The sequence below is a fragment of the Meles meles genome, chromosome 2, assembly GCF_922984935.1.
Source record: "Meles meles chromosome 2, mMelMel3.1 paternal haplotype, whole genome shotgun sequence".
NCBI classification, from domain to species: Eukaryota; Metazoa; Chordata; class Mammalia; order Carnivora; family Mustelidae; genus Meles; species Meles meles.
In genome coordinates this window covers 121,605,532-121,630,710 of record NC_060067.1, presented here as the reverse complement: position 1 = coordinate 121,630,710, position 25,179 = coordinate 121,605,532, and the positions used below count along the sequence as shown (strand labels likewise).

The window sequence follows — 25,179 nt, the reverse complement described above, 5'->3', positions numbered from 1 at the left end:
ATCAGGTCATGGTCTCACGGTCCTGGGATCAAGTCCAACATCTCTGCCTACTTGCGATCTCTATATTTAAGGATCACAAATTCAACATGTATATCTCACGAACTCTGTATTTAAGAGTTTTGGGTTTTTTGGTTTGTCTCTTTTTCTTTTTATTCATTCATTTTGGTTCTTAAATTTCACACATAACTGAAATCATATGGTATTTGTCTCTCTCTGACTGATTTATTATTTCACTCAGCATAATGCCCTCAGATCCATCCATGTTGTTGCAAATAGCAAGATTTCATTTTTTCTGGCTGAGTAGTATTCCATAGATCCACATGGATTTATGAATCCATAAATAAATATATATATATATTCCATATATATTCATATATATGGAATATTATATATAAATACATATATTTGTATACATATAAATTTTGTATACATATAAAATTTTACATATACATATTTGTATACATTTATACATATATATTTTTAATAAATATAATTATATATATATATATATCACACCATGGCTTCTTTAACCATTCATCTATCAGTGGACACTTGGGCTGCCTCCATATCTTGGCTATTATAAAGAATGTTGCAGGGAACATAGGGGTGCCGATGTCTTTTTAAATTAGTGTTTTTAGTATTGAAATAGTATTTTCTTTGGGTAAATACAGAGTAGTGGGATTACTGTGTCATATGGTATCTCTATTTTTAACTTTCTGAAGAACCTCCATGCTATTTTTCACAGTGGCTGCACCAGTTTACATTCCCACCAAAAGTGCACAAGGGTTCCTTTCTCCACATCCTCACCAACACCTGTTGCTTCTTGTCTTTTTGATTCTGACAGGTGTGAGGTGAGAGCTCACTGTGGCTTTGATTTGCATTCCCCTCATGATAAGTGAGGTTGAGCATCTTTTCACGCATCTGTTGGTGATCTGCATGTCTTCTTTGGAAAAATGTCTTCTTATGTTTTTTGCCCATTTTTTCATTGGATTATTTGTGGTTTTTGGTGCTAAGTTATATCAGTTCATTATATGTTTCGGGTATTAACTCCTTACTTGATGTATCATTTGCAAATATCTGCTCTCATTTGGTAAGTTGCCTTTTTGTTTTGTTGACGAGCTCCTTCACTGTACAAAAGTTTTTATTTTAGTGTAGTTTAATTTTTGCCTTCATTTCCCTTGCCTCAGGAGATATGCATAGAAAAATATTTCTATGACCAATGTCAAAGAGATTATTGCCTATGTTTCCCTCTAGGAGTTTATGGTTTCAGATCTTTAATCCATTTTGAATTTATTTTTGTGTATAGCCTATGAAAATGGTCCAATTTCATTCTTTTGCATGAAGCTTATCCAGTTTTCCAGACACCTTTTGTTGAAGAGACTGTCTTTTCCCATTGCATATTCTTGCCTCCTTTGTTGTAGATTAATTGACCACATAAGTGTGGGTTTATTTCTGGGCTCTTTATTGTGTTCTACTGACCTGTGCATCTATTTTTGTGTTAATACCATACTGGTTTTGATTATTACAGCTTCGTAACGTATCTTAAAACCTGGGATTGTGTTGCCTCCAGCTTTGTTCTTCTTTTTCAAGATTGCTTTGGCTATTTAGGTCTTCTGTGGTTCCATACACATTTTAGGATTATTTGTTCTAGTTTTATGAAAAATGCTGTTGGTATTTTGATAAAATTTGAAGAAGGTCTGAAGATTAAATCTGAAGATCGCTGTGGGTAGTATGGACATTTAAACAATATTGTTCTTCCAATCCATGAGCATGGAATATCCTTCCATTTGTTTGGGTCATCTTCAATTTCTTTCATCAAAGCTTTATAGTTTTCAAAGTATAGGTCTTTCACCTCTTGGTTAAATTTCTTTCTAGGTGTCTTATTCTTTTTGGTGCCATTGTAAATAAGATTGCTTTCTTAATTTCTCTTTCTGCTATTTCATTTTTAGTGCATAGAAATGCCATAGATTTCTGTATATTAATTTTATATCCTGTGACTTTACGGAATTTTTTTTCAGTTCTAGTAGTTTCTTGATGGAATCTTTAAACTTTTCTATAAATAGTATGTCATCTGCGAATAGTGACAGTTTAACTTCTTCCTTATTAATTGGGATACACTTATTTCCTTTTTCTTGCTTGACTGCTGCACCTAGGACTTCCAGTACTATTTTGTTGAATAGAAGTGGTGAGAGTGGACATCCTTGTCTTGTTCCTGATCTTAGAAGTAAGGCTCTCAGTTTTTCACCATTGATTATAATGTTATCTATAGGTTTTTAAAAAATATATACAACATTTATTATGTTGAGGTATATTCCCTCTAGCCCCATTTTATTGAGTTTTTTAAAAATCTTGAATACATGTTGAATCTAGTCAAATGCTTTTTCTACATCTATTGAAATGATCATAGGTTTTTTTTAATCCTTTCTCTTGTTAATGAGAAGTATCACATTGATTGACTGGTGAATATTGAATCACTCTCTGAATCCTGAGAATATATCCTACTTGATCATGCTGATTTTTAAAAAATGTGTTGTTATTTTTAGTTTGCTAATATTTTGTTGAGGATTTTTGCTTCTGTGTCCATCAGAGATACTGGGCTGTAGTTTTCTTTCTTTCTTTCTTCTTCTTCTTCTTCTTCTTTTTTTTTTTTTTTTTTTTGGTAGTGTCTTTATCTGGCTTTGGTATCAGGGCAATCCTGGCTTTGTAGAGTAAATCTGGAAGCTTTTATTCCTCTTCTGGTTTTTTGGAATAATTTGAGAAGAATAGATATTAACTCTTCTTTAAATATTTGATAGTTTCACCTGCGAGTCCATCTGGTCCTGGACTTTTGTTGTTGGGTGTTTGTTGTTGTTGGGAGTCTTTGATCACTGATTCAGTTTCATTTGAACAAACTGTAACCAGTTTGTTTACATTTTCTACTACTTCCTGATTCAGTTTTGGAAGGTCATATATTTTTAGTAATTTATCCATTACTTTAAGGATGTCCAATTTGTTGGTATATACTTTTCAGAATACTCTCTTATAGTCCTTTGTATTTCTGTGGTGTTGGTTGCTCTTTCTTCTCTTTCGTTTCTGATTTCATTTGATGCCCACCCACCCCCCACACTTCATGAGTCTGGCTAAATGTTGATCAGTTTTCTTGATCTTTTCAAAGAACTAGCTCTTGGTTTCCTTGCCCTATTCAGGTTTTTGTTTTGTTTTGTTTTGTGTTTTATTTATTTATTTATTTTTTGGGGGGGTCTCTGTTTCATTTATTTCTGCTCTCATTTTTGTTATTTCCTTTCTTCTACTGGCTTTTGGTTTTTCTTTTCTAGTTCCTTTGGGCGTAAGGTTAGGTTGTTTGAGGTTTTTCTTGCTTCTTGAGGTAGGTCTGTACCCCTGTAATCTTCCCTCTTCGGACATCTTTTGCTGCATCCAAAGATTTTGGACCATTGTAATTTCCTTTTCATTTGTCTCCATGTATTTTTTTTTAAAGATTTTATTCATTTATTTGAGAGAGAGAATATGAGAGTGGGTGTGGAGGGGCAGAGGAGAGAGAATCTCAAGCAGACTCCATGCTGAGTGCAGAGCATGACACAAGGCTTCATCTCACGATCCCAAGATCATGACCTGAGCCAAAATCAGGAACTGGATGCTCAACTGAGTGAGTCACCCAGGTGCCCCTGTCTCCATGTAGTTTTTTGTTTCTTCTTTGATTTCTTGGGTGATCCATTCATTGTTTAGTACCATGTTACTTAGGTTCCATATATATGTTTTCTTTCCAGATATTTCCTGTGACTGATTTCTAGTTTCATATTGTTGTGGTTGTAAAATATGCATGATATTATTTCAATCTTTTTGGATTTGTTGAGCAATAAGAAATTGGAAATATTAAAAATGTCTGTTACAAAGGGATTGTTTATTATAATATCATTTAGTACTGTAAGCCCAAGAAAAAGGATGAGGTTAAACTCTACTGAAAGAAAAGGCTGTTTGTGATACATTGGTAAGTTAAAAAAACACGTTACAGAATATAATACATGTTATCAACCTATTATGTTATCAGCCTATTATGTAACACATACAATAACACATAGAATAAAATAATGTAATGTATTTATCATATATATGCCTGTATATGCATTATAAAATGACCAGAAGGTTGTGCATTAATAGCCTGACCTCTGAGGAATGGGATTGTGGGGGGGTAGGCTTGTATTTTCTACTTTACATATTTCTTTTTGGAAATTTTGTAACCATACTTTTAAAATAACACATTTTAAGCTTCACTTATACAGTTCTTAGTTTTATTTTTTGTAAGATTTTATTTATTCATTTGTCAGAGAGTGAGAGAGAGAGCACAAGTAGGGAGAGAGTCGGGCAGAGGAAGAAGCAGACTCCCTGCTGAGCAGGGAGCTGACCTGGGACTCGATCCCAGGACTGTGGAATCATGACCCAAGCTAAAGGCAGACACTCAACCAACAGAACCACCTGAGCGTCCCTACAGTTCTTAGTTTTAAAACAAGGAATTAAAATGTCATCAGGGGCACGTGAATGGCTCAGTCAGCTAACCGTCTGCCTTCAGCTCAGGTCATGATCCCAGTGTCCTGGATCGAGTCCCACAATGGGCTCCTTGCTAGGTAAGGAGTCTGCTTCTCCCTCTGCCTGCCTCTCCCCCTGCTTGTGCTCTGACAAATAAAATCTTTAAAAAATAATTAAAAAAATAAAACATCATTGTGAATAAAAATTATTGCCAAAGTAGCTAGGAAAAAAAATCTCGAACAATAATACTTCATTCAGTGCCACACACAGAAAGGATTCAGTAAGTCATTTGATAAACCAACACTCCTGCTGTCAAAGAAGCCAAAGCTGAGAGAACCCCAGAACCTCTTAGTATCTACAGGTTCTAGCTGTCACCATCCAGATCCTTACTTTCTGAAGGAGATTCATTGAGACTGAGAGATTAGAAATTAAATCTCTTTTTAATAACCACAAGAGGTGGGGCGCCTGGGTGGCTCAGTGGGTTAAAGCCTCTGCCTTCAGCTCAGGTCATGATCCCAGAGTCCTGGGATCGAGCCCCACATCGGGCTCTCTGCTCTGCGGGGAGACTGCTTCCTCCTCTCTCTCTGCCTGCCTCTCTGCCTAGTTGTGATTTCTCTCTGTCAAATAAATAAAAAATATTTAATAACCACAAGAGGTTATTATTTATTATTTAATTTTTAAAAGATTTTACTTATTTATTTGAGAGAGAGAGAATGAGAGAGAGAAAGCATGACAGGAGAGAGGTGATGGGAGAAGGAGACTCCCTGTGAGCAGGGAGCCCGATGTGGGACCGGGATTCCAGGATCATGATCTGAGCCAAAGGCAGTTGCTTAGCCAACTGAGCCACCCAGGCACCCAAGAGGTTATTTTTTAAAAGCACAACATACTTATAAAAATTTCAAGAAATTTTTATTAATGATTAGTTTTTAATCTATCATTTTTAATAAAAACAGGCATATAGTTGATGTAAAAGCAGTCTATTATATATGAGAAAAAACCCCAAAATAAGATTACTCTTGATGTAGTGGGAATCAGATTTTTTTTTCTATTTAAGAAAGAGACCACTCTTTCATCTCTTAGATCCACTGTCTAGTATTAGGTAGTCAGCCTAACTCCTTTCTCTGTTAGTTTTTATTTCTGAAGCTCAAAACTGTCTAAACATCTCTGATACCAATGATACGTGAAAGCACAAGCTACAAAGAAGGAAGTTATCATGGGGTTAAAATTTCAGATATCCTGAGATTCAAGAGAGGGTCACCTTTTGTAATAGCACAGTATTTTAAGAGGTTATGAAAAGAGCAGAAAGTACAGAGTGTCTACTCCTGGTGGACATAAGAGCTATACAAAGGACAGAATCAAGCAAGAAACTATAGAATACTGTTGCACTGATGAAACGGGAGAAGCTAGAGAAAGCTTCCAAATGTTGAATTTCATAGAACTAACTTCTTTGTCCTTTAGAGGACTACTGGCTGCTTAAACTTAATCTCTTAACTGTTAGCTCACCCAGCGTACGTGTTGACAAGGTCTTAGACCTTCCCTGTGTAAATAAGTTTGCTTTGTATATACTTGCACAGAGGTAGCCTTGTTCCCCTCGAAGCAGAAAGAAAAGAAATAAAATATCTTAAGAATAGTGGCATTTTGAGTATGTATATGTAAGCACAGAAGTTTTTAAGAGGCATGGGATGAAAAATGGATCTGTTAGAGCTACATTAATATTCTTGAGAAAGACAGGTAATTAGTCTCATTCATTTGAGTGCTGCTAATGTCAAACCAATGTTTTTAATATTAACAGCATTGAAAAATGTGAAATTAAGCTTTGATGCATTGATTCTAAACTTAGATTTACATCATTAAGGTGCGTACATCTCTGGCTGGAGCTCAATTATTCATTTCATTTTGGTTTTGTGGCCAATCACTGCTTCAAATTGAATGTTCTGTAAATGATTTATAGCTGCCAAGGCTCGTTCAGGAAGAAATCTGTATGAAAAAAAAAAGATGAAAAATTCTCAATTAAAAATTTTTGACATGAGAGTTCTTTTTTGTTGTCCGTTAAAATTATGGAGAGTTATCTGGTTTGCATTTAGTCTTCCTGTGTTCCTCCTTTTTCCCTTCACATCTACCCCTCTCTCTTTTGTGTGTGAGTGTGTCTTTTAATACTCGTAGTTCAAATACTGTGGACATATAAAGAAAGCACTGATATATACTGCTCTTCAAACCTTCTCATATTAGTGAAATATTAAAGGAGATTTTATATGATAAAGATGTGAAACTGAAGGTCTGGACTCTTTGCTGAAACTGTCAATGAATCGTGATAGGAAGCATTCACAGAAAGACACTGCCGAACCTACATCCCTTCACTTCTCCTTAAATATTTACTATCTGTTACACAGCTTATAAGAAGGTAGACCAAAGTACTCAGCTATGGCCTGAGTAGCTTATTGTTGAGCTGAGAGGCCAAGAGGAGGCAATGAATGAGAAATACCAGCCTTCTCTAGTTAAGGGCTATAACTGTGAGGAGAATTCATGTGGGCTAGAATAGAGAAGGAAAACTTCAAAAATGTTCAAGGATGGGTAAGATTTGAGTAGGCAGATGAAAGGAAGAGCATATGTGTGAATTTAAGAAGGAAGGTGTAACACATTCTGCAAAGAAAGTCATGTGGAAAATCACTTTGGTGTTGACTAATGCAAGATTTACATCCTTGCCTGGGTTGGATGGATAGAATAAGCAAAGGGGAAAAAAAAAAAAAAAGAATAAGCAAAGGGGCAGTGAAGTTCTGGCTGGGAGAAAGACAAGTATAACTATTTAACTATTCTCACAAAGAAACCTCCATGCGAGTAACTGCATCTGCTCACAACATTGTCTATCTCTGTAAAAGGAATTAGATGTGAAGAAGATAAATGGTAAGTCCCTGTTGCTGCGGAACCATCATGACAATTCCACAATAATACCAAAGACTTTGAGACTCTTGTTTCTTGTACAAGGACACCTATTCTCCAAACCTGACAGGATGACTATGCTTAGTATCTTGTTCATAAGAAAATATGCTATGATTTTGATTTTTTTCAACATTAATATGACCCGTTTTTGAGCCCCAAGAGAGGAGGAATCCCATGAAACTCCTTTCTTACATTTGCTTAGCAACAAGACCTTTAGGCAACCCTTGAGATGATGTTACCATGAGGCTGACGTTATGCTAACTTAAGTTAGTCTATTTAAGCTAAAATGGAAGATTGAAATTGATGTAGCAATGAAGTTTGTCCCCGTTCTTGAATTGTTCCATTCCAAGGTAGCACCGTTTATGTGGATTGCTTTCAAAATGACCCAAGGCCTTGTGAAGTTAGCATTGTTATCTTCTCATTGATACCATTTTAGTCGATCATAAACTGTCCTTCAAAAGAAAGCTGAGATTATCTCCTCTGGGTAAATATTCCTATCTCTTCTTAGCATATTTTAAAGATTTTCTTTAATTTTTAAGTAATCTCTCCAACCACTGTTGGGTTTGAACTCACAATCCCAAGATCAAGAGTTGCATGCTCGGGGTGCCTGGGTGGCTCAGTGGGTTAAGCCTCTGCCTTCAGCTCAGGTCATGATCTCAGGGTCCTGGGATTGAGCCCCGCATCGGGCTCTCTGCTCAGCAGGGAGCCTGCTTCCTCCTCTCTCTCTGCCTGCCTCTCTGCCTACTTGTGCTCTCTCTCTGTCAAATAAATAAATAAGAAATCTTAAAAAAAAAAAAAAAGAGTTGCATGCTCTAAAGATGCCCTTTTTCCTAGAATGTTATGCAAGTTCTGCTTCCTAAGCCTTTAATATCTGACTTCCGCATTGCTGTTGTTGTTGTTGTTCTTAATGGCAGGGGCTTCACTTGTCTTCTGGTATTTTTATGGTATGCTTAGAAAGGAGGTATTAACACCATTTGCATTTTATGTATGGAAAACCTGAGGCCACAGAGGTTAAATAACTCATCCATGGTCAAAACACTCCATATAAGTGGTAAAGCGGTTTTTAATCTTAGGTAGAGCCTTCATTCTTAATCACTTTACCATATTGTATTCCTTTAAAAGCAATCTTTGCTTTAGATAGAACAGCCTCCAGCAGAGATGATATGGAAATCATAGAGGTGACAAAGAATGTCATTTAAGTACTGAAAAACAAAAAACTGCCAACCTAGAATTCTATACTCAATAAATATATCTTTCAAAACTTAGGACATATAAAGAATTTGTTAATCATACACAAAGCAAAAGAATTCACAACCAGCAGAACTTCTCTGAGAAAGTGTTAAAGGATACACTTCAGGCAGAGGGAAAATGAAACCCGATAGAAGTCTGGGTCTACACAGATGAATGAAGAGCACCAGAAATATTAACCATGTGGATAAACATTAAAGAATTTACCTGGTTATTTAAATCTCTTTAAAAAGATATTGACTGTTTAAACACACAAAAACTACATAATGTATTTTTTTTAACAGATGTAGAATTAAAATGTATGACAATCATAGCATAAGTCAGAGGGGAGAGATAGAAGTATGCCATTGTAAGGTTCTTAGACTATACAGAAAGTGGTATAATATCATTTGAAGATTGACTGTGATAAGTTAAAGACATATACTATGAATTCTAAAGCAATAACTAAAGTAACAAAACAAAGAATTATAGTTAGTAAGCCAAAAGACGAAATAAAATGGAAACATGAAAATATTCAACTAAAGCAAAAGGAGGCAGAAAAAGAGAAAAAGGAACCAAGAATAAATGGGATGAATAGAAAACAAATAGCAAGCTTTATACCTAGATTTAAATCTAACTATGTCAATATTCATATTAAATGTAAAGAGTCTAAATACCCCCAATTAAAAGGTGTAGATTGCCAAATTAGATTAAAAAAAAGAACTATAGGGGTGCCTGGGTGGCTCAGTGGGTTAAGGCCTCTGCCTTCGACTTGGGTCGTGATCCCAGGGTTCTGGGATCGAGCCCCGCATTGGGCTCTCTGCTCTGCGGACAGCCTGCTTCCTCCTCTCTCTCTCTGCCTGCCTCTCTGCCTACTTGTGATCTCTGTCTGTCAAATAAATAAATAAATAATCTTTAAAAAAAATAAAGAAATATATACTGCCTACAAAAACACATTTAAAATATAAGGAGATAAATAGGTTAAGAGTAAAAGAAAAGAACAAGATATACTAAGAACATTAATCTAAAGAAGCTGAAGTGGCTGTATTAATATCAGTAGATTTCACAGCAAAGTATATTTCCAGGGATAAATAAGGTTATTTCCAACATGACAGAGGAGTTAATTCATCCAGAGGACATAATAATCCTAATTGCTATGCACATAATAATAGAACTTCAAAATACATGAAGCAAAAATGAAAAGAAAGAAAATAGACAAATTCATAATTATAGTTAAAGATTGAGATTCCTTTCAATAATTGATAAAATAGTCAGAAAATCAGTAAAAACACAAAAGATTTGAATAACACCATCAATTTGATCTAAGCTGACATTTATAGAACACTCAACAATAAGGAATACTCTATTCATTCTTTTTGGGTACACATGGAACACTTACCAAAATAAACCATTTTCCAAGCTTAACCTTGTCTCAATAAATTTAAAATATATAATTAAAAAGTAATTAAATTAGAAACCAGGAAAATCTCCAAAAAGTTAGAAACTAAAAAATGCATTTCTAAGCAACCCATGATACAAAAGGGAAACCAGAAAGTATTCTGAACAGAATATAAACAAAAACATAATATGTTAGAAATTGAGGGACAGAACTGAAAATAGTACACAGGGGAACTTTATAGCATTAAGTACATATACTAGAAAAAAATCAATGAACTGAGTTTCCACGCTAACTAGAAAAAGAAGGGAAAATTAAATGGAAAAGAGTCAGCATAAAAGAAATGATAAAGATCAGAAGTTAGTGAAATAGAACATATGAAAAATAAAAAAATACATAGAAAAATTGGGGCACCTGGGTGGCTCAGTGGGTTAAGCCTCTGCCTTCGGCTCAGGTCATGATCTCGGGGTCCTGGGATCGAGCCCTGCATCGGGCTCTCTGCTCAGCAGGGAGCCTGCTCCCCCGCCCACCCGCCTGCCTCTCTGCCTACTTGTGATCTGTCAAATAAATAAAACCTTAAAAAAAATACACCAAATGCTAGTTCTTTGGAAAAAAATCAATAAATTGATAAACCTCTAGATAGACTGAAGAGAATAAAAAATAAAAAATACCAGTAACAGGAATGAGATGTTCTGAATATATTAAAAATACAATAAGGGAAGATTATGAATAAATTTATTCCAATAAATTTGACAACTTAGATGAAATGGACAAATTCCCTGAAGGACACACATTACCAAGAACAAATAAGTACTCCGAATAGCCCTATAGGTTTTAAAGAAATTAGATTGTAGTTAAAACTTTTCTATAAAGAAAATAGGCCCAGATGGCTTCACTAGTGAATTCTACAAAATGTTTAAAGAAAAAATAATGCCAATCCCACAAAAGCTCTTTTGGAAAAGGGAAGAGGAGGGTATACTTTCCAACTCACTCTATGAGGTCAATATTATACTGATACAAAATCAGACAAACACATTACAATGGAGGGATAATTTATGCTTTAAAATTAATCAGCAAAATATACCATATCAACAAATGGAAATGAAAATGAACGAAAATATGATCTTAATACAGTTAGCAAAAGCATTTGATAAAAACTCTCATCAAAATAGTAATAGAAGGGAACTTTCTAAACATGATAAAAAGCATCTATGAAAAAACATCTACAGCTAATGTTATACTTACTTGTGAAATACTTAATACTCTTCTCTTAAGCTTAGGAGGAATACTTGGATGTATGCTTTCACCAATTCTATCTGAAATTGCATGTAAAGTTCTAGCCAGTGCAATAAGAAACAAAATCCATATGGATTAGAAAAGAAGAAGTAGAAGTGCCTTTCTTTGCAGACAATATGATCATCTGAAATAATCTGTAAAAAAATCTGTTAGAATCTACAAAAACTGCTAGAAATGAATTTTGCAAGGGTGCTAAAATGCAAAAATCAAACATATATTAGTAACAAACAATGGGTAATAGAAAAAATTTTTAATGCCATTTTCAATAACACCAAAAATATAAAAATTTTGGGATGCATCTGATAAAAGGTGTATAAGACTGTATGCTGAAAATGATAAAATGTGTAGAGATATTAAGGAAGATAAGAGAAAAAATAGGAAAGATATTTTCTGTTCTTTGTTTTCTTGGGTTGGAAGACTCACTATTGTTAAAGTCAATTCTCCCCTGGTTGATCAATAGATTCAATGCAACTTCCATCAAAACTCGAGCAGGCTTTTAAATAGACCCTTTATTTTCAGCTATATTGCATTTTCTTTAAACTGTTTTTCCTTCAGTTGGATGGTCTCTAGCAAAGACTAAAGTGAGATGGTAGATGTGGTAGAGAAAACGAATCATTCTTTTTTGGGGGGACTGAATAAGGCAGTAACAGAGAAAACTTAACTGTTCTCCCCAGGCCTGGGAGAGGGTTTCCACAGCAACTTTCACAGCTGAAATACTCTTCATCCTAATGACAGCTCTATTGGTGTTTTTAGCATTTTAGATGTTTTTGTGCTGTACTTACTTGTCTAGTATTATATAGATATTGAAATACGATGGAACAAAAATCATCTTCTTATTGGTAAGTATTCCGTCTATCAAGCTTCTTGCAACTGTGTCTGTCTCCAAGAGAGGCCACAGTCTGTGATAAGAAGAAAAAAGTTTGGTTATTTTTGTTGTTGTTGCTTTAATTATCAGAGGCAGGAAATTTAACTTATCATGACACCAAATTAGGATTTAAAAGGTTCTAGGATGCACTGAAGAAATGCCACCTGCTCCCACCCACCCCACACTGACATGGGGATGTTTTGTTATCACAATCTTAAACTTTCCCATCCACTGGGCATGTTTAATGGCTCACTCCCTCAAAATATCAAAAGGGTGGAGGGGCGCCCTGTGGCTCAGTTAGTTAAGCATCCGACTCTCGGTTTCTGCTCAGGTCATGATCTCACGGTCCTGGGATCGAGCCTTGTAATGAGCTCTACTCTCAGCAGGGAGTCTGCTGGAGGATTTTCTCTCTCCTTCTCCCTCTGCCCCTTCTGTTCATGCTCTCTAATAAATAAAAAAGTCTTTAAAAAATGTATCAAGTGGTAGAGAGGAATTAGATGATAGAGGTGAAGAGGTTCCAGGCAAGGAAGAGTAGTGGGTAGGATTATTCTTGGGACAGAAAGGAAACATCTGACATCTTTCTTCAGGGCTTCCGGGATACAAGGTTATTGCTAAGCATAATTTGTTTCTACTGGAGTTATCCCATAAAGCTGGACTATTGTTGTTGTTGTTGTTTTGAGATTTTATTTGTGTGAGAGAGAGAACGTGAACATGCACAAGCAGCAGGTTGAGCAGGCAGAGGGAGAAGCAGGCTCTCTCCCGATCAGAGAGCTGGATGTGGGACTCGAACCCAGGACCCTGGGATCATGACCTGAGCCGAAGGCTGCCCCTCCACTGACTGAGCCACCCAGGCATTGCAAAACTGGATTATTTTGAAGGCATCTAATTCTTGTGGTCCACCTCTGAACTGCCTATGTTACAATTTAATGAGAGTTCAGGACGCGCACAGGGAGCATACTGCATTCTGGAGGCGTGACCTTGTACATACCGAAAACTGTGTACGTGAGTTCCCGAGAAGCATTTATCACCACAGGCTCGGAGTGGAAGACCCACTCGTGCAAGATGATGACAAGAAATTAAAATATAAATGGACTGAAAGTGTTACATCAAAACTAAGAAGTCTGGGCACAGGCTGAACAGGAAAAGGTAGAAGAGCTAAGTTGTAACTTCCTTTCCTGACATGTTCTGTGATTGACTCCAGATTATTTGGGGATGGAGGTTTCCGTGGCATTGAGTAGCAAGTCAGCACAGAGTAATATAAATCAATACCTTTCTAAATTATTGGGTTCTGCCTCTTCCCTCCCTGAGTTTTCCTACCTGGTTTCTTCAACCCAGTGTCTGAGGCAAGCCTGACATTTGTATATAAATATTTTAGCCTTTGCCAAGGGGATTCGGAATCCAGCTTTCTGGGTCAATCTTCAGCATTGCCTATCAGCCCCGAAGGGTCACTCTCAGGCCTCCACACTCTCTGGGGTCCCATTACCCTTACTCTTCTCATCTACTGTGTCTTCCCCACCAGTGGACCTGGTCCTCTTGGCACACACTAGTCCTATATGCTTACCAAGAGGGTTTTATTTGGCCCAATTTGCTGTTTAAGCAAACGGAGTCCAGAGTCCCAATCATACCACAGTATTTAGTTAAATATTGTGTACTTGATAAGTGCCTGTGGTCTAGCACTATTAAAAACTCCACTGCCTGTAGGGGACCACAGCTCCAGGGACCACACAGCTAATCCGGAGCTCAGAGTCAGTGGCTTCAAAGGAGGCTAAGTTTTACAGAGAATTTGTTAGCTCTTTTTTTTTTTTTTACTTCCGTCTTCCAACACTTTTATTTTTTTTTAAGATTTTATTTATTTATTTTTACTTTTGTTTGTTTGTTTATTTATTTATTTGACAGACAGAGATCACAAGTAGGCAGAGAGGCAGGCAGAGAGAGAGAGAGAAAGGAGGAAGCAGGCTCCCTGCTGAGCAGAGAGCCCGATGCGGGGCTCGATCCCAGGACCCTGGGATCATGACCTGAGCTGAAGGCAGAGGCTCAACCCACTGAGCCACCCAGGCGCAGTTTTAATTTTAATTAAAAAATTAAAAAAAATTTTTAATAAACATATAATGTATTTTTATCCCCAGGGGTACAGGTCAGTGAATCACCAGGTTTACACACTTCACAGCACTCACCATAGCACATACCCTCCCCAATGTCCATATTGTTAGCTCTTTCGAAGGAATATATCAAGGACTAGTTCCCTTTTATAACAAACTGGCTGCAGATAAGCAAGCTTAGTGTCTTTTGTTAATCTGCAGCAGAATATATACCAGAATCGAGGCAATTTGTGAAGGTATCTGAATTTTAGGGACCATCTCCTTACCTTTCTGCCTCCCCCCTTTCTGCCTCTCTTATGGTTTCCAATCCTCCCTTACCAGAGATAAAGTTCTCATAGAAATTCATCTTGATAAAAGGGTTAGGGGCTCAATTTACTGCTGCTCCTAGGAGCATGTGCATTTTCATGGAGGACAAGGAGGTAATGGAGATCAAATGCTGGGGTTATATTTAATACATCAGTGTTGTCCAAACCGGTCTCCAGACTTACCTGGTAGGTATAGGTATGCTTGTAAAGCAAAGCAAAACATCTCATTCTTGGAGCTCATCTCGGCCTACTCAATCAGAATCTCTAAGGAAGACCCATAGCACATTTATTTCCTATGGAAGCACAGGTGAGGATTCTTAGGATCAGAGCAGTTTGAAAAATGTTGGGAGTACTTCATGCTAGCACGGTGGAAGATGGAAAGGGGGCGTATACTTGTATCTTTCCATAGTCTGAGGAGGAGGAACCATGATTGGGCAAGGGGGATGTTACATAATATTCATTTTGGGGGTGGGGCTTCTAGGAGAGGACACTCTTGACATCCCTGAGCACACCTCTCCGGCCTGTCCCACCCCCCTCTCATTCCCTCTTGGCACCTGAGTGTGTTGAACCTTTCACCTGGAAGCAAACAAACACCCCATTGCCTAACTCGTTGGCAGCCGGCCACTTCTGCTAGTCATTTTCCCCCTTTATTCATCTAATTTCAAAGTGAAAACTTAAAGGCATTACAATATTAAGAAGAAACATTTTTCCTTTTTCATTTTTTCCATATTTTTCTCAGTTGATCCACCTAAAGATTTCTTGTACAGATTTCATATCAATTTCTCACACCATATTCTCATCCTAACTTGACTTCGACCTCACCTTGTGCTTGGGTTTTTGGTGAACCCAGTATTCACAAAAACTGGGCAGAGACACGAGGTTTTGATTCCAGTTTTCCCCAAGGTTTCAAGTTCTGATGTCAGAGCTCTATGGAAGCCAACAGCAGCAAATTTGCTGGCACTGCAAGAGAATTACCCACCATCATTACTAGCTTCCTCTAAGAAGGCAATGCCAGTTTGGTTTGAGAACAAGTAGAAACCAGCGTCCTAAATCTTCCACTTGGTCATCAGTTTTCGTCTACATTTTCTTAACATGATTTTACAGAATTCTGAATGTATCAGTTTCTTACTAAGCAACGATAGCAATAGAATGGATCCTAGTAATGTATTAACTGGCTTACTGCTCACATTTCTACCCTAGTGTAAGGTTTTCTGGTCAGGCTGTTTTCTGATCAGTTGTAACTGTTGTTTTTATTTTGAAAATGTACGAAACAGGAAAGAAACAGGAAAAACATACTTAGAAAAACTACATAACTAATATTTACACTGCAACCCCTGTGGGACTCTACACATTTCTCCTCTTGCTAAGTGAGTTTCTAGTTTCTCTCTTGACCTTAGAGGCCACTTTGGCTTCTTAATTTCATTGTGAAAATCTGGAGTAAATGAAAAGACTTCAGGTGGCGTGGGTGTGCCTGTGTGTGCAACCTTCAGCATATCACTTTATCTTCTTGGATGTTCTGATTTTTAAATGAAAGTAATAAAATATAGGGCTGACTTGAGGATTAAATTGTTTGGCATATGCCTTATAATTTCATTACCTGTAAGAATCTATATAAATGTTCATTGTATTTTCAAATCAGGTGACAATAAGAACAGTAAAATTAAAGACCAGCTGCTTTCTTAAGGGAGAAGCAAAAAAGGAAAAGTATTACATTGGGTTTCCACATTTCTAAACATTAAAACAACAGCAAATGTTTAATCTGTGAAATTCTTATATTTTAAGACAGCAGAGGCAGCTTGAAACAACCCTTATGTGTGTGCAATGACCCCGACATTGAAATTTAACTATAGTGCTACTTTCAGTGGCACAAAAAAGTAGTTTTGTCCATGACTCAGGTTTAACCTTGACCATGATGTCTAAGTACATAATAAATCTATTAATTACCCACACCCTCCCACTGAGACTCATGTGTTGCCTGTTATAAAAAGAACTGGACCAACTGTTAGCAAGTTTTTCGATAAGGTTGATTTGAAGCCGAAGTAAGGAAATGAGATACCATTGAAGGAATTCACAAGAAAAAGAGATTTTGCGAAGAGTGTATACTCGGGGCCCCCCCAACCTTTTCTCTTTAGTCTACCGGGGGGTAGATCATGGAATGTACTATCTGCATCTTTTAATCAGCTAGAGGCTCAGTCCCTCTCTCTCATACACACACCATCTTTCATGGCAGAAGCACACTGGAAAATGTTTTGGTCCAGGGCTCGCTGTGGTGAGCTGATCTTGGGCATACAGGTGATGGCACCCATTTCTGTTCATCTGGACTCTACTGTAGGTTTTACTTCTTAGTCTGTGGGTCCCTGTTTCTTTCATCAACATGACTTGTGACAGGATACAATGGAAACATACTAGGCATTACATTTCATTGCTTTACAGAGGAGTTTCAGAAATCTATCTTAACAATTACAACCAATTTCACTGTTTTAGGAGGAGTCATTTAAAAGTTTATTCTAGATTACTATGTAAATTCTGTAATAACCCTGCGATGAGGATTGGAATCTAAGGTCTAATAAACCCTTAAAAGACATGATATATATATATATATGTCATTGTTGGAAAATATTACTTACCAATATGGAATAAGATAAGGAATCACTCCATGGCCACACACTGAAGCCACTGTGACAATGTGGCCATGATTTCTCTTCATCATGGATGGAAGAAGTGCTTTTGTGATCTTAAAAATCATTGCAGAAAGAAAAAAAAAAAAAAACGAACATGGCACAGGTGTTAGGTTTCTAAATTAGGTAGTTTTCTTTTTAAGAAAAAATAACATTTGAGACAACTTTAGAGATGAAGTGAAATACGTGTCAATATTCCATGATCACTTCTATGTAAATGACAGAAATGAAAAAGATTGAAATGTATTTGTTTGAGCTGGCATTGAGGGCTGTGTACTAAATATCACATTTTAAGAACTCATTTTAATATGTCCCCTTCTTCCCTGGGGGACCTGGGCGGCTCTGTCAGTTAAGTGTCTGACTCCTGATTTTGGCTCAGGTCACGATCTCAGGGTCACGAGATGGAGCCCTTGTTGCGTTCTAGGCTCAGTGCAGAGTGTGCTTGCGATTCTTTCTCTCCCTCTCCCACTGCCTCTCCCTGTGCTTGTGGGCTCCTGTACACTCTCTCTCTAAATAAATACATTTTAAAAACCTTTTTTTTCAAAGGTTTTATTTATTTGAGAGAGGGGGAGAGAGAGAGAGAGAGACAGAGAATCAATGGGGTGAGAGGAAGGAGAAGCAGGTTCCCTGCTGAGCAGGGAGCCCAGTTCGGGGCTTGATCCCTGGACTTTGGGATCATAACCTGAGCCGAAGGGAGACACTTAACCGACTGAGCCACCCAGGTGCCCCAATAAACAAAAATCTTAAAAATAAAATTCCTCTCTTGTCCCTTCAGAAGGAATCAAATATCTCTTTTATGGATATGTCAACTGAATAATATCAAGGGAAAAATTTAGTGTTTTCAGAACTGAAAATATCCCCTATGGTAATCTAGTATCATGTAAATTTTTTTTTTTTAATCTTTTCTTTTTTTCTTTTTGGTTTGGAGCTTTATCATTCTAATTAGAAGAATTGAAACCTTGTGTTACTATATCAAGTTAAGTAGAAAAAGCTGAGTTTTGTCCTATCCACAATCATGGTCTATCATGATTACATTTAGTATCTCCCTATTTGTGACATTGTGTATTATATGTTGATGTTACAGGAAACAGAAAGCCATTCTTTGTCTCCCAAAAGCTTTTGCTGTCTTGTGAGAAATATCAGTATTTTACGAAATAACCACACCCTACAGACCCTATAGCAAATTCTCACAGCCAGAACTGCCAAACCAAGCCACTCCCAAATTTCTGACCCACAAACTCTGAAAGGAAAACGAACATTTATTGTTGCTCTAAGCCGTTAAATTTTGATATAATGTGCTATGTAGCTATAGATAACTAACACATGAGGTCCCTATGTAGTTTGGTGGGCATAATAATCAATCCTCACTAGCATGTGTGGGGTCTGGGCAGATGCAGGGGGGATACATCTCTTCCTTCTCTTCCAGAATCGAGATTTGCTCTAGGCTCTAGACTTAATATTGGGCCACTGAAAGATAAATCCATGTAAATGCCTTCTACAAACTCATAGTTCAGTCTCCTTTTTTTTCCCCCTAAGATTTTATTTATTTGACAGACACAGTGAGAGAGAGTACACAAGCAGGGGGAGTGGGAGAGGGGGAAGCAGGCTTTCCACTGAGCAGGGAACCGTGTGGGGCTTGATCCCAGCACCCTGGGATCATGACCTGAGCCAAAGGCAGCTGCTTAACAACTGAGCCATCCAGGCACCCCTTTGGTCTTCTGATAACCAATTATAAGAGGTCTGTAGAGCCATATATCTAAGTTTGTCACAGATCTAGAGCTTGTCTGAGTCCTGTGCAGACAAGTTCCTAACCCCTATATACATTCCAGTAGTGATTTATGTTGTCTTTTCAGTTCTAAAATTCCATGGTATGAGGTCACAAGTGAATGTATATTGTATATATTTCCTTTAAAGCAGTGAAAAGATGTACACTGACAACCTTTAGCAAAGCTCCACGAATATATTGAGCACTCGGTCCATCCAGGTCATGTTTTGTGTTAGGTTCTGGTGGATAAGACAGACCCACTAGCCTACATTCTGGTGAGTTGTGTCCCTTCAAACTCCATGCCCTTCTGTCAGAGACTCTCCCACTCAAATTAATTTGGTGATTCTTGATTTAAGGCAAATATAAAGGTGTGAACTTAACTACACCTAAAGAGGAGTCTGAGATATCCACACACCAGAAAGTTTTCTCACACTCACCCAAAAATGTCCCAGGATGTTGACCTCAAAAGTTCTAGTGATCTCTTCATCCTTGGTACTAAGAAGGTCAGCTGGATATATTGTCCCGGCATTATTCACCAGGATGGTCACATCTCCCACTTCTTTCTTTACCTTTGAAATGGAAAAAACAAAAAAAACAAAACACATTCACTGGATGTGTTATAGAAACTCAAAGTTTTGAAAAAAAGAAAAGAAACAAAGTTTCAGGGCTGAGGTCATTCAGGGATTAGATTCTTTATTGCACTAGATCAGATCTCTCAGAGTTCAGGCAGGACAAAACTTGAGTCAAAAAAGTGGATGTTGGGCGCCTGGGTGGCTCAGAGGGTGAAGCCTCTGCCTTTGGCTCAGGTCATGGTCTCAGGGTCCTGGGATCGAGCCCCACATCGGGGTCTCTGCTTCCCTCCCTCCTCCCTCTGCCTGCCTCTTTGCCTACTTGTGATCTCTGTCAAATAAATAAATAAATCTTAAAAAAAAAAGTGGATGTCAAGGGAACACTGTCATAAAGCTAGGAGAAACTGTTTTTTCAACATCTAAGTAATCTTGGTCCTACCACCTACTAGCCATGTGACCACGGACAGCCTAACCCCTCTGAACCTCAGTTTGCTTATCGGTCAAATGAGGTCAATAGGGTTATTGGGGAGATTAAATCCTGCAGTCATTTATCAGTGTGCTCAGTTCATTGCATTTGATATCTACTCTTTTAAACATTGTCATATTATTAACATTACATTTTCTATAGAACGCTAAGTTACCAGCAACATAAATAAAATCCCTCAAAGAAAAAAAACTGTAGATAAAAAAGGAATTAGTGCCAAAGTAATAAGACTAAAACGAAACTAGAAAGTGATCCTTTCTCCCGGGGATAAATCTCTTCTCTGTCACTCCGCACCACTGCTCAAATTTCTGAGCACAAAGAAATTGACCCTAATATTTAACAATAGGAATAGTCAGAGTTGAGTGGATTCTATGCAAGGAGATAATGTATGTCCTTCCTTCCTCACACAGCCTCCTCAGTTCTAATCGAAATCAGGCTGCCAGAAAGAAACTTTACATTTTCCATGTCAAAGGATACAAAATCATTTGAAGAAATGTGTCATCTGAAGTCTCACCTGCTTCACAGAGTTATAAATGTCGTCTCGGTTACCGCAGTCCACCACATAGGCGTGGGCAGTGGCCCCCAGTTTTCTGCATTCGGCTGCTGTTTCCTCAACACCGCGCTGTAATCGGAAAAGACAAACGCAGAAAGATGTAGGTCAGTTAGGGGACAAGAGTGGGAGAGAAAGAACTGGAGAAGAAATGTCTTTAAAGATTAAAATTCATGTCCAGAATGCCCTCCTTGTTTGTGAGAAAGTTTCAGGAGAGACGCTGCTTGCCTAATATGCAAAGAGATTTTACCTGGCTTTTCTGCCAGCCAGGGCTTCCATCTGTCACGTGTTTTCACCTTGTTTGGCTTTATTCTCAACAGCCCTTCTTCTCAAAGTGGAGGGGGAAAATCCTTCATGTTTTCCTAGCTTTTTATCTTGGGTTAGAGGGTTCTCCAGGAGGCAGTTTTTCTAAAGCAGGCTACTCTCACAGCTAGAACACGCTTGAAAGATATTGCTCTTGGTGGGGTCGTGAATGGAGATGTTTGAGGACACGAGAAAAGAAAACTCAGCTTTTCATTTTACATGTTTTATATATTTATATATTTAAATATATATAAAATATATACATATATTTTACATATATTTATTGAGCACCAACCATATAATAGGTAGTAGAGCAATTCTAAATGATGGTAATTTTTTTTTTTTTAAAGATTTTATTTATTTATTTGACAGATAGAGATCACAAGTAGGGAGAGAGGCAGGCAGAGAGAGAGAGAGAGGAGGAAGCAGGCTCCCTGCCAAGCAGAGAGCCTGATGCGGGACTCGATCCCAGGACCCCGAGATCATGACCTGAGCTGAAGGCAGCAGCTTAAACCACTGAGCCACCCAGGCGCCCCGATGGTAATTTTAAAGTCTATGCCTCTGCCTGTCATAGTTTTCTCGAGGATTCTAATTGAACCCCCTAGGAGGGAAGAAGAAAGCGGTATCTTTATTTGAGGAAGACTTTTATAGGGAGACAAACTACTCTTGGGGATATAATCTTGTGTGCAAGTGTTCTGGAGTGAAAATGGGGGAGGGCCGCTGAATAGTCTCCTCAAGTTTGCAAATGTAGTAACTTTGTGGTAACTTTGTAACTATTGCAGGACATGGAGAGGGAGAAACTTATTTTCAGCCTGAATTCAAAGACCTTCTTCCTAAGATAAAATTGTCCTGTTGTTTCTTGACCTGCATTTCTAGAAAATTAGAATTCTTTTCAAGTTTTGACTTCTGTTGATTTTATTAAGATTATAAGGTTTTAAAAATTCCACTTTTTCCTCTCACAATTTATAGACTCTTTGTGATTAAGAGGCAAGGACTTCTGAAAGCCCTTTTCTCACAATGGGTTGTTAGTTGTGTGGCTGTTGCGGGGGGGGGGGGGGGGGGGGGGGGGGCGGCGCAGGCAGTCCCTGAATGAGTGGCAGGTGGGTTCCCTTAGCCAGCCCTGTCTCACCGGGGTCCTTCATATTCCACTACTTCAGGCTAAGCCCCAGAGCAGTAGCCTGAAATCCCAAAGAGACCTGAACAGAAATTAGGACATGAAGTCACAGAGTCAATGTCCCCTCATAGTCTTTTGGGAGTTGCAGAGGAGTAAAGGAGGACAGGCGCTCTTTCCCCAATTTCGGCTTCAGTTGGTAGCTTGCTCATTGCCCAATTACAGGAACCACCATGCATTCTCTTGTCTCTAGATTCATGGTCAGTAGAGAGCACTGGTCACCAGAGCTTTCCCCAGAGGCTTTGATTGAAGAATTAAAAATTTGTCAGTCTTACAACCGAGCTATAGAACTACAAAATGTAATACCTTGTCTTTGTAAGCAAAATAGGTGCTTTAGCTTCAACTCCAGCTTGCATTGTTTACTCCACTTTCCAGAATTTTCCTAAAGCAACAGTTCAGATTGAGTGAGGGGAAACTGCTAAGATGATTCATTAGGTCAGGCAAAAGAAGCCAGCCATAACAAAAAGAGTTGGGACCTTCTACAGGTAAAGAAGATCTGAGTTACATTTGTAGCCTTAGAGTGAATCGTTTAATGCCTTTAATGTTTAACCATAAAATTCAAGGATTCAAAGAAATCCTGTGAGGTGAGGCAACTCGTCCTTCAGGCAGAATCTTAAATAAGTCAATTTTTTTTTCTTTGTCACTGGAACTTTAAAAATGTAATAAGTGTGAATTTTCTCCCCCAAAACACACATCTGGAAAGATCCAAAGGTTAGATTTTATCAAGTCTTTTTCATGGATTTATACTTAGTTCTCTTTTTTTGATGAGTGCTTGAGAACAGCAGACAAGTTTTCTCAATTTAAAATTCTCGTCCTCTTCTAAAGACTGCACTGGAATCTCTTCAAGGACCAAACCGAAGCCAAACCACTTTCATGTACATCGACTCATTAAATGCCTGGGTCTGTTACACAGAAATGTGTCAACTTTTCCTTGTATACTATCCTTAGTGTCTGGAAAGAACCAGAGAAGAATTACTTTTCTAAGTTCAAATGACCTTTCTTTTTAAAGATTTTACTTTTAAGTAATCTCTACCCTCAGTGTGGGGCTTGGACTTAGAACCCCAAGATCAAGAGTCACGTGCTCCATCGACTGAGTCAGCCAGGTGCCCCCAAGTGACATTTCTGGAGGCTTTCAGAAGCAGGGGCCAACTGGACATGATAGCAAAGAACGTCAGAGAGTAGTAATACGGTGGCAGTTAAGATCTCACTGTGCTTTGTGGAAAACCTGATTCTTAAAAAAAAAAACTTTACAGTTTTTCCAATCTTAAAATCCTGCAACATTTTTCTATGTATATTTTCATGGCCTTACCAGAATTCACAAGTTTAGGGGAAATGATACAAAATTTCAGTTATTTCAGTTTTGAGTAGCTAATATAGTGTTTACAAATAACAGTACAAGAAAAATATGAATGCTCAAGAGAAAGCCCGACCCACTGGTTGTGGGTTTTATTTAACACGACTAATGTTTACTACGGCCGAGCATTCACTTGTTTAATATTCACTTGTTTAATCCTGTTGCCCAGGAGTCCACAAACTATTGTGTAAATTGCCAGAGTAAATATTTTAGGATGGTCTGCATGTGAGGAAAGGCACTAAGAGGTTCTATCGTATGTTCTTCTTTGTTTCTTTATTTGGTTTTTGCCTTGTTTGACATACTTTTAACAATGTAAAAAACATTCCTAGGGGCTCCTGGGTGACTCAGTGGGTTAAGCCTCTGCCTTAGGCTCAGGTCGTGATCTCAGGGTCCTGGCATCGAGCCCCGCAGCGGCTCTCTGCTCAGCAGGGAGCCTGCTTCCCTCCCTCTCTCTGCCTGCCTCTCTTCCTACTTGTGATCTCTATCTCTTTGTCAAACAAAACTTTAAAAATCTTAAAAAAAAAATCTCAAAGAGAAGGAAACGGTGGGGCACCTGGGAGGCTCAGTTGGTTAAGCATCTGCCTTCAGCTCAAGTCATGGTCCCAGTGTCTTGGGATCGAGTTCCACACTGGGCTCCTTGCTCAGCGGGGTGCCTGCTTCTCCCTCTCTCAACCCTTCCCCCCGCTCATGCTTGCTCTCTCTTTCTCTCTCAAATAAATAATAAAATCTTAAAAAAAAAAAAAAAGATAAGGAAACGGGGAAGCTTGGAAGCAGCCTGCCTCTGAGTCCGTGTTATCAACCTGCATATCATGGCATTAAAAAAAAAAAATCACTGCTTAGTTCTCAATTATGTTCCCTTTGTCAAACCATCCCAATACATATGTAGAATACTGCACTGGAGAGTTTACTAAACGTTGAAAAAGAAAAATACAAAGGTCAGCAGTTGCTAAGTTAAATAATTTTTACAACAAATGTCTTACTTGTGACTTCAAAAGATGGGCACGTGAATGTGTTACCTTATTAATATCCCACAGAACCAGCCGGCTCTTCCGTTTTGCAAATTCATATGCAGTCCACCTCCCGATTCCATGCCCGGCTCCTGTAATGAGAACGATCTCCCCAGCCACCGATTTTCTCCTTCGGGGAAAGAAAACCTTCACCAGTGCCTCCAAGTAGGAGTAGATGATGGTGAGCAGGAGCAGGAGGAGATCCAGGATAATATTCATGGCTCTGCTCTGTACTCTTCTCCTCTGGCTCTGTCCTCGTCTAACGCCAGCAGGGAGCCACCCTCTCCACAGAGCTCCCGGAAAGAGCTGTGCTCCAAGTGTGGATGGGACTGGCAGAAGTAAGCCAGATTTGCTGCTGGCTTTGTCCACGTGTTCTAGTAGATTGGAAACACCTGAGTTTGGAAGTGATGCAATTGTTACTGAAAGCTTGGCACAGGACACGGAATCCTTGAAGAAGTGCTCTTTGGACTGGCTTACTGAGAAGCAGTTGTATGCTGTGTTGCACAGGGAAGTTTCCCCTCTAGAAATAATTCCAGAGAGAGCACATCCCCTAATGGTGTTTTGCTTGTCTCTTGGTATCTCTCTGTAAACCAGTGTGTTTGTGTGTGTTTGTGGGTGGGTGTTTAATTGAAGGAAAAGGAGAAAGGAGAGA

General features: G+C 38.3%; 1 protein-coding gene across 1 annotated transcript; it reads right to left on the bottom strand.

Annotated features, from left to right (window-relative positions):
• Positions 1 to 5,421: 5,421 nt before the first annotated feature.
• On the bottom strand, positions 5,422 to 24,851 carry HSD17B13 (hydroxysteroid 17-beta dehydrogenase 13). The gene is made up of 7 exons (XM_045998114.1): positions 24,537 to 24,851; positions 20,657 to 20,764; positions 19,527 to 19,658; positions 17,274 to 17,380; positions 15,469 to 15,606; positions 12,160 to 12,276; positions 5,422 to 6,498 (listed from the first exon to the last, which is right to left on the bottom strand). The coding sequence occupies exons 1-7, from the start codon at positions 24,744 to 24,746 to the stop codon at positions 6,408 to 6,410; spliced, it is 903 nt and encodes a 300-aa protein (XP_045854070.1). The 5' UTR covers positions 24,747 to 24,851; the 3' UTR covers positions 5,422 to 6,407.
• Positions 24,852 to 25,179: the final 328 nt, after the last annotated feature.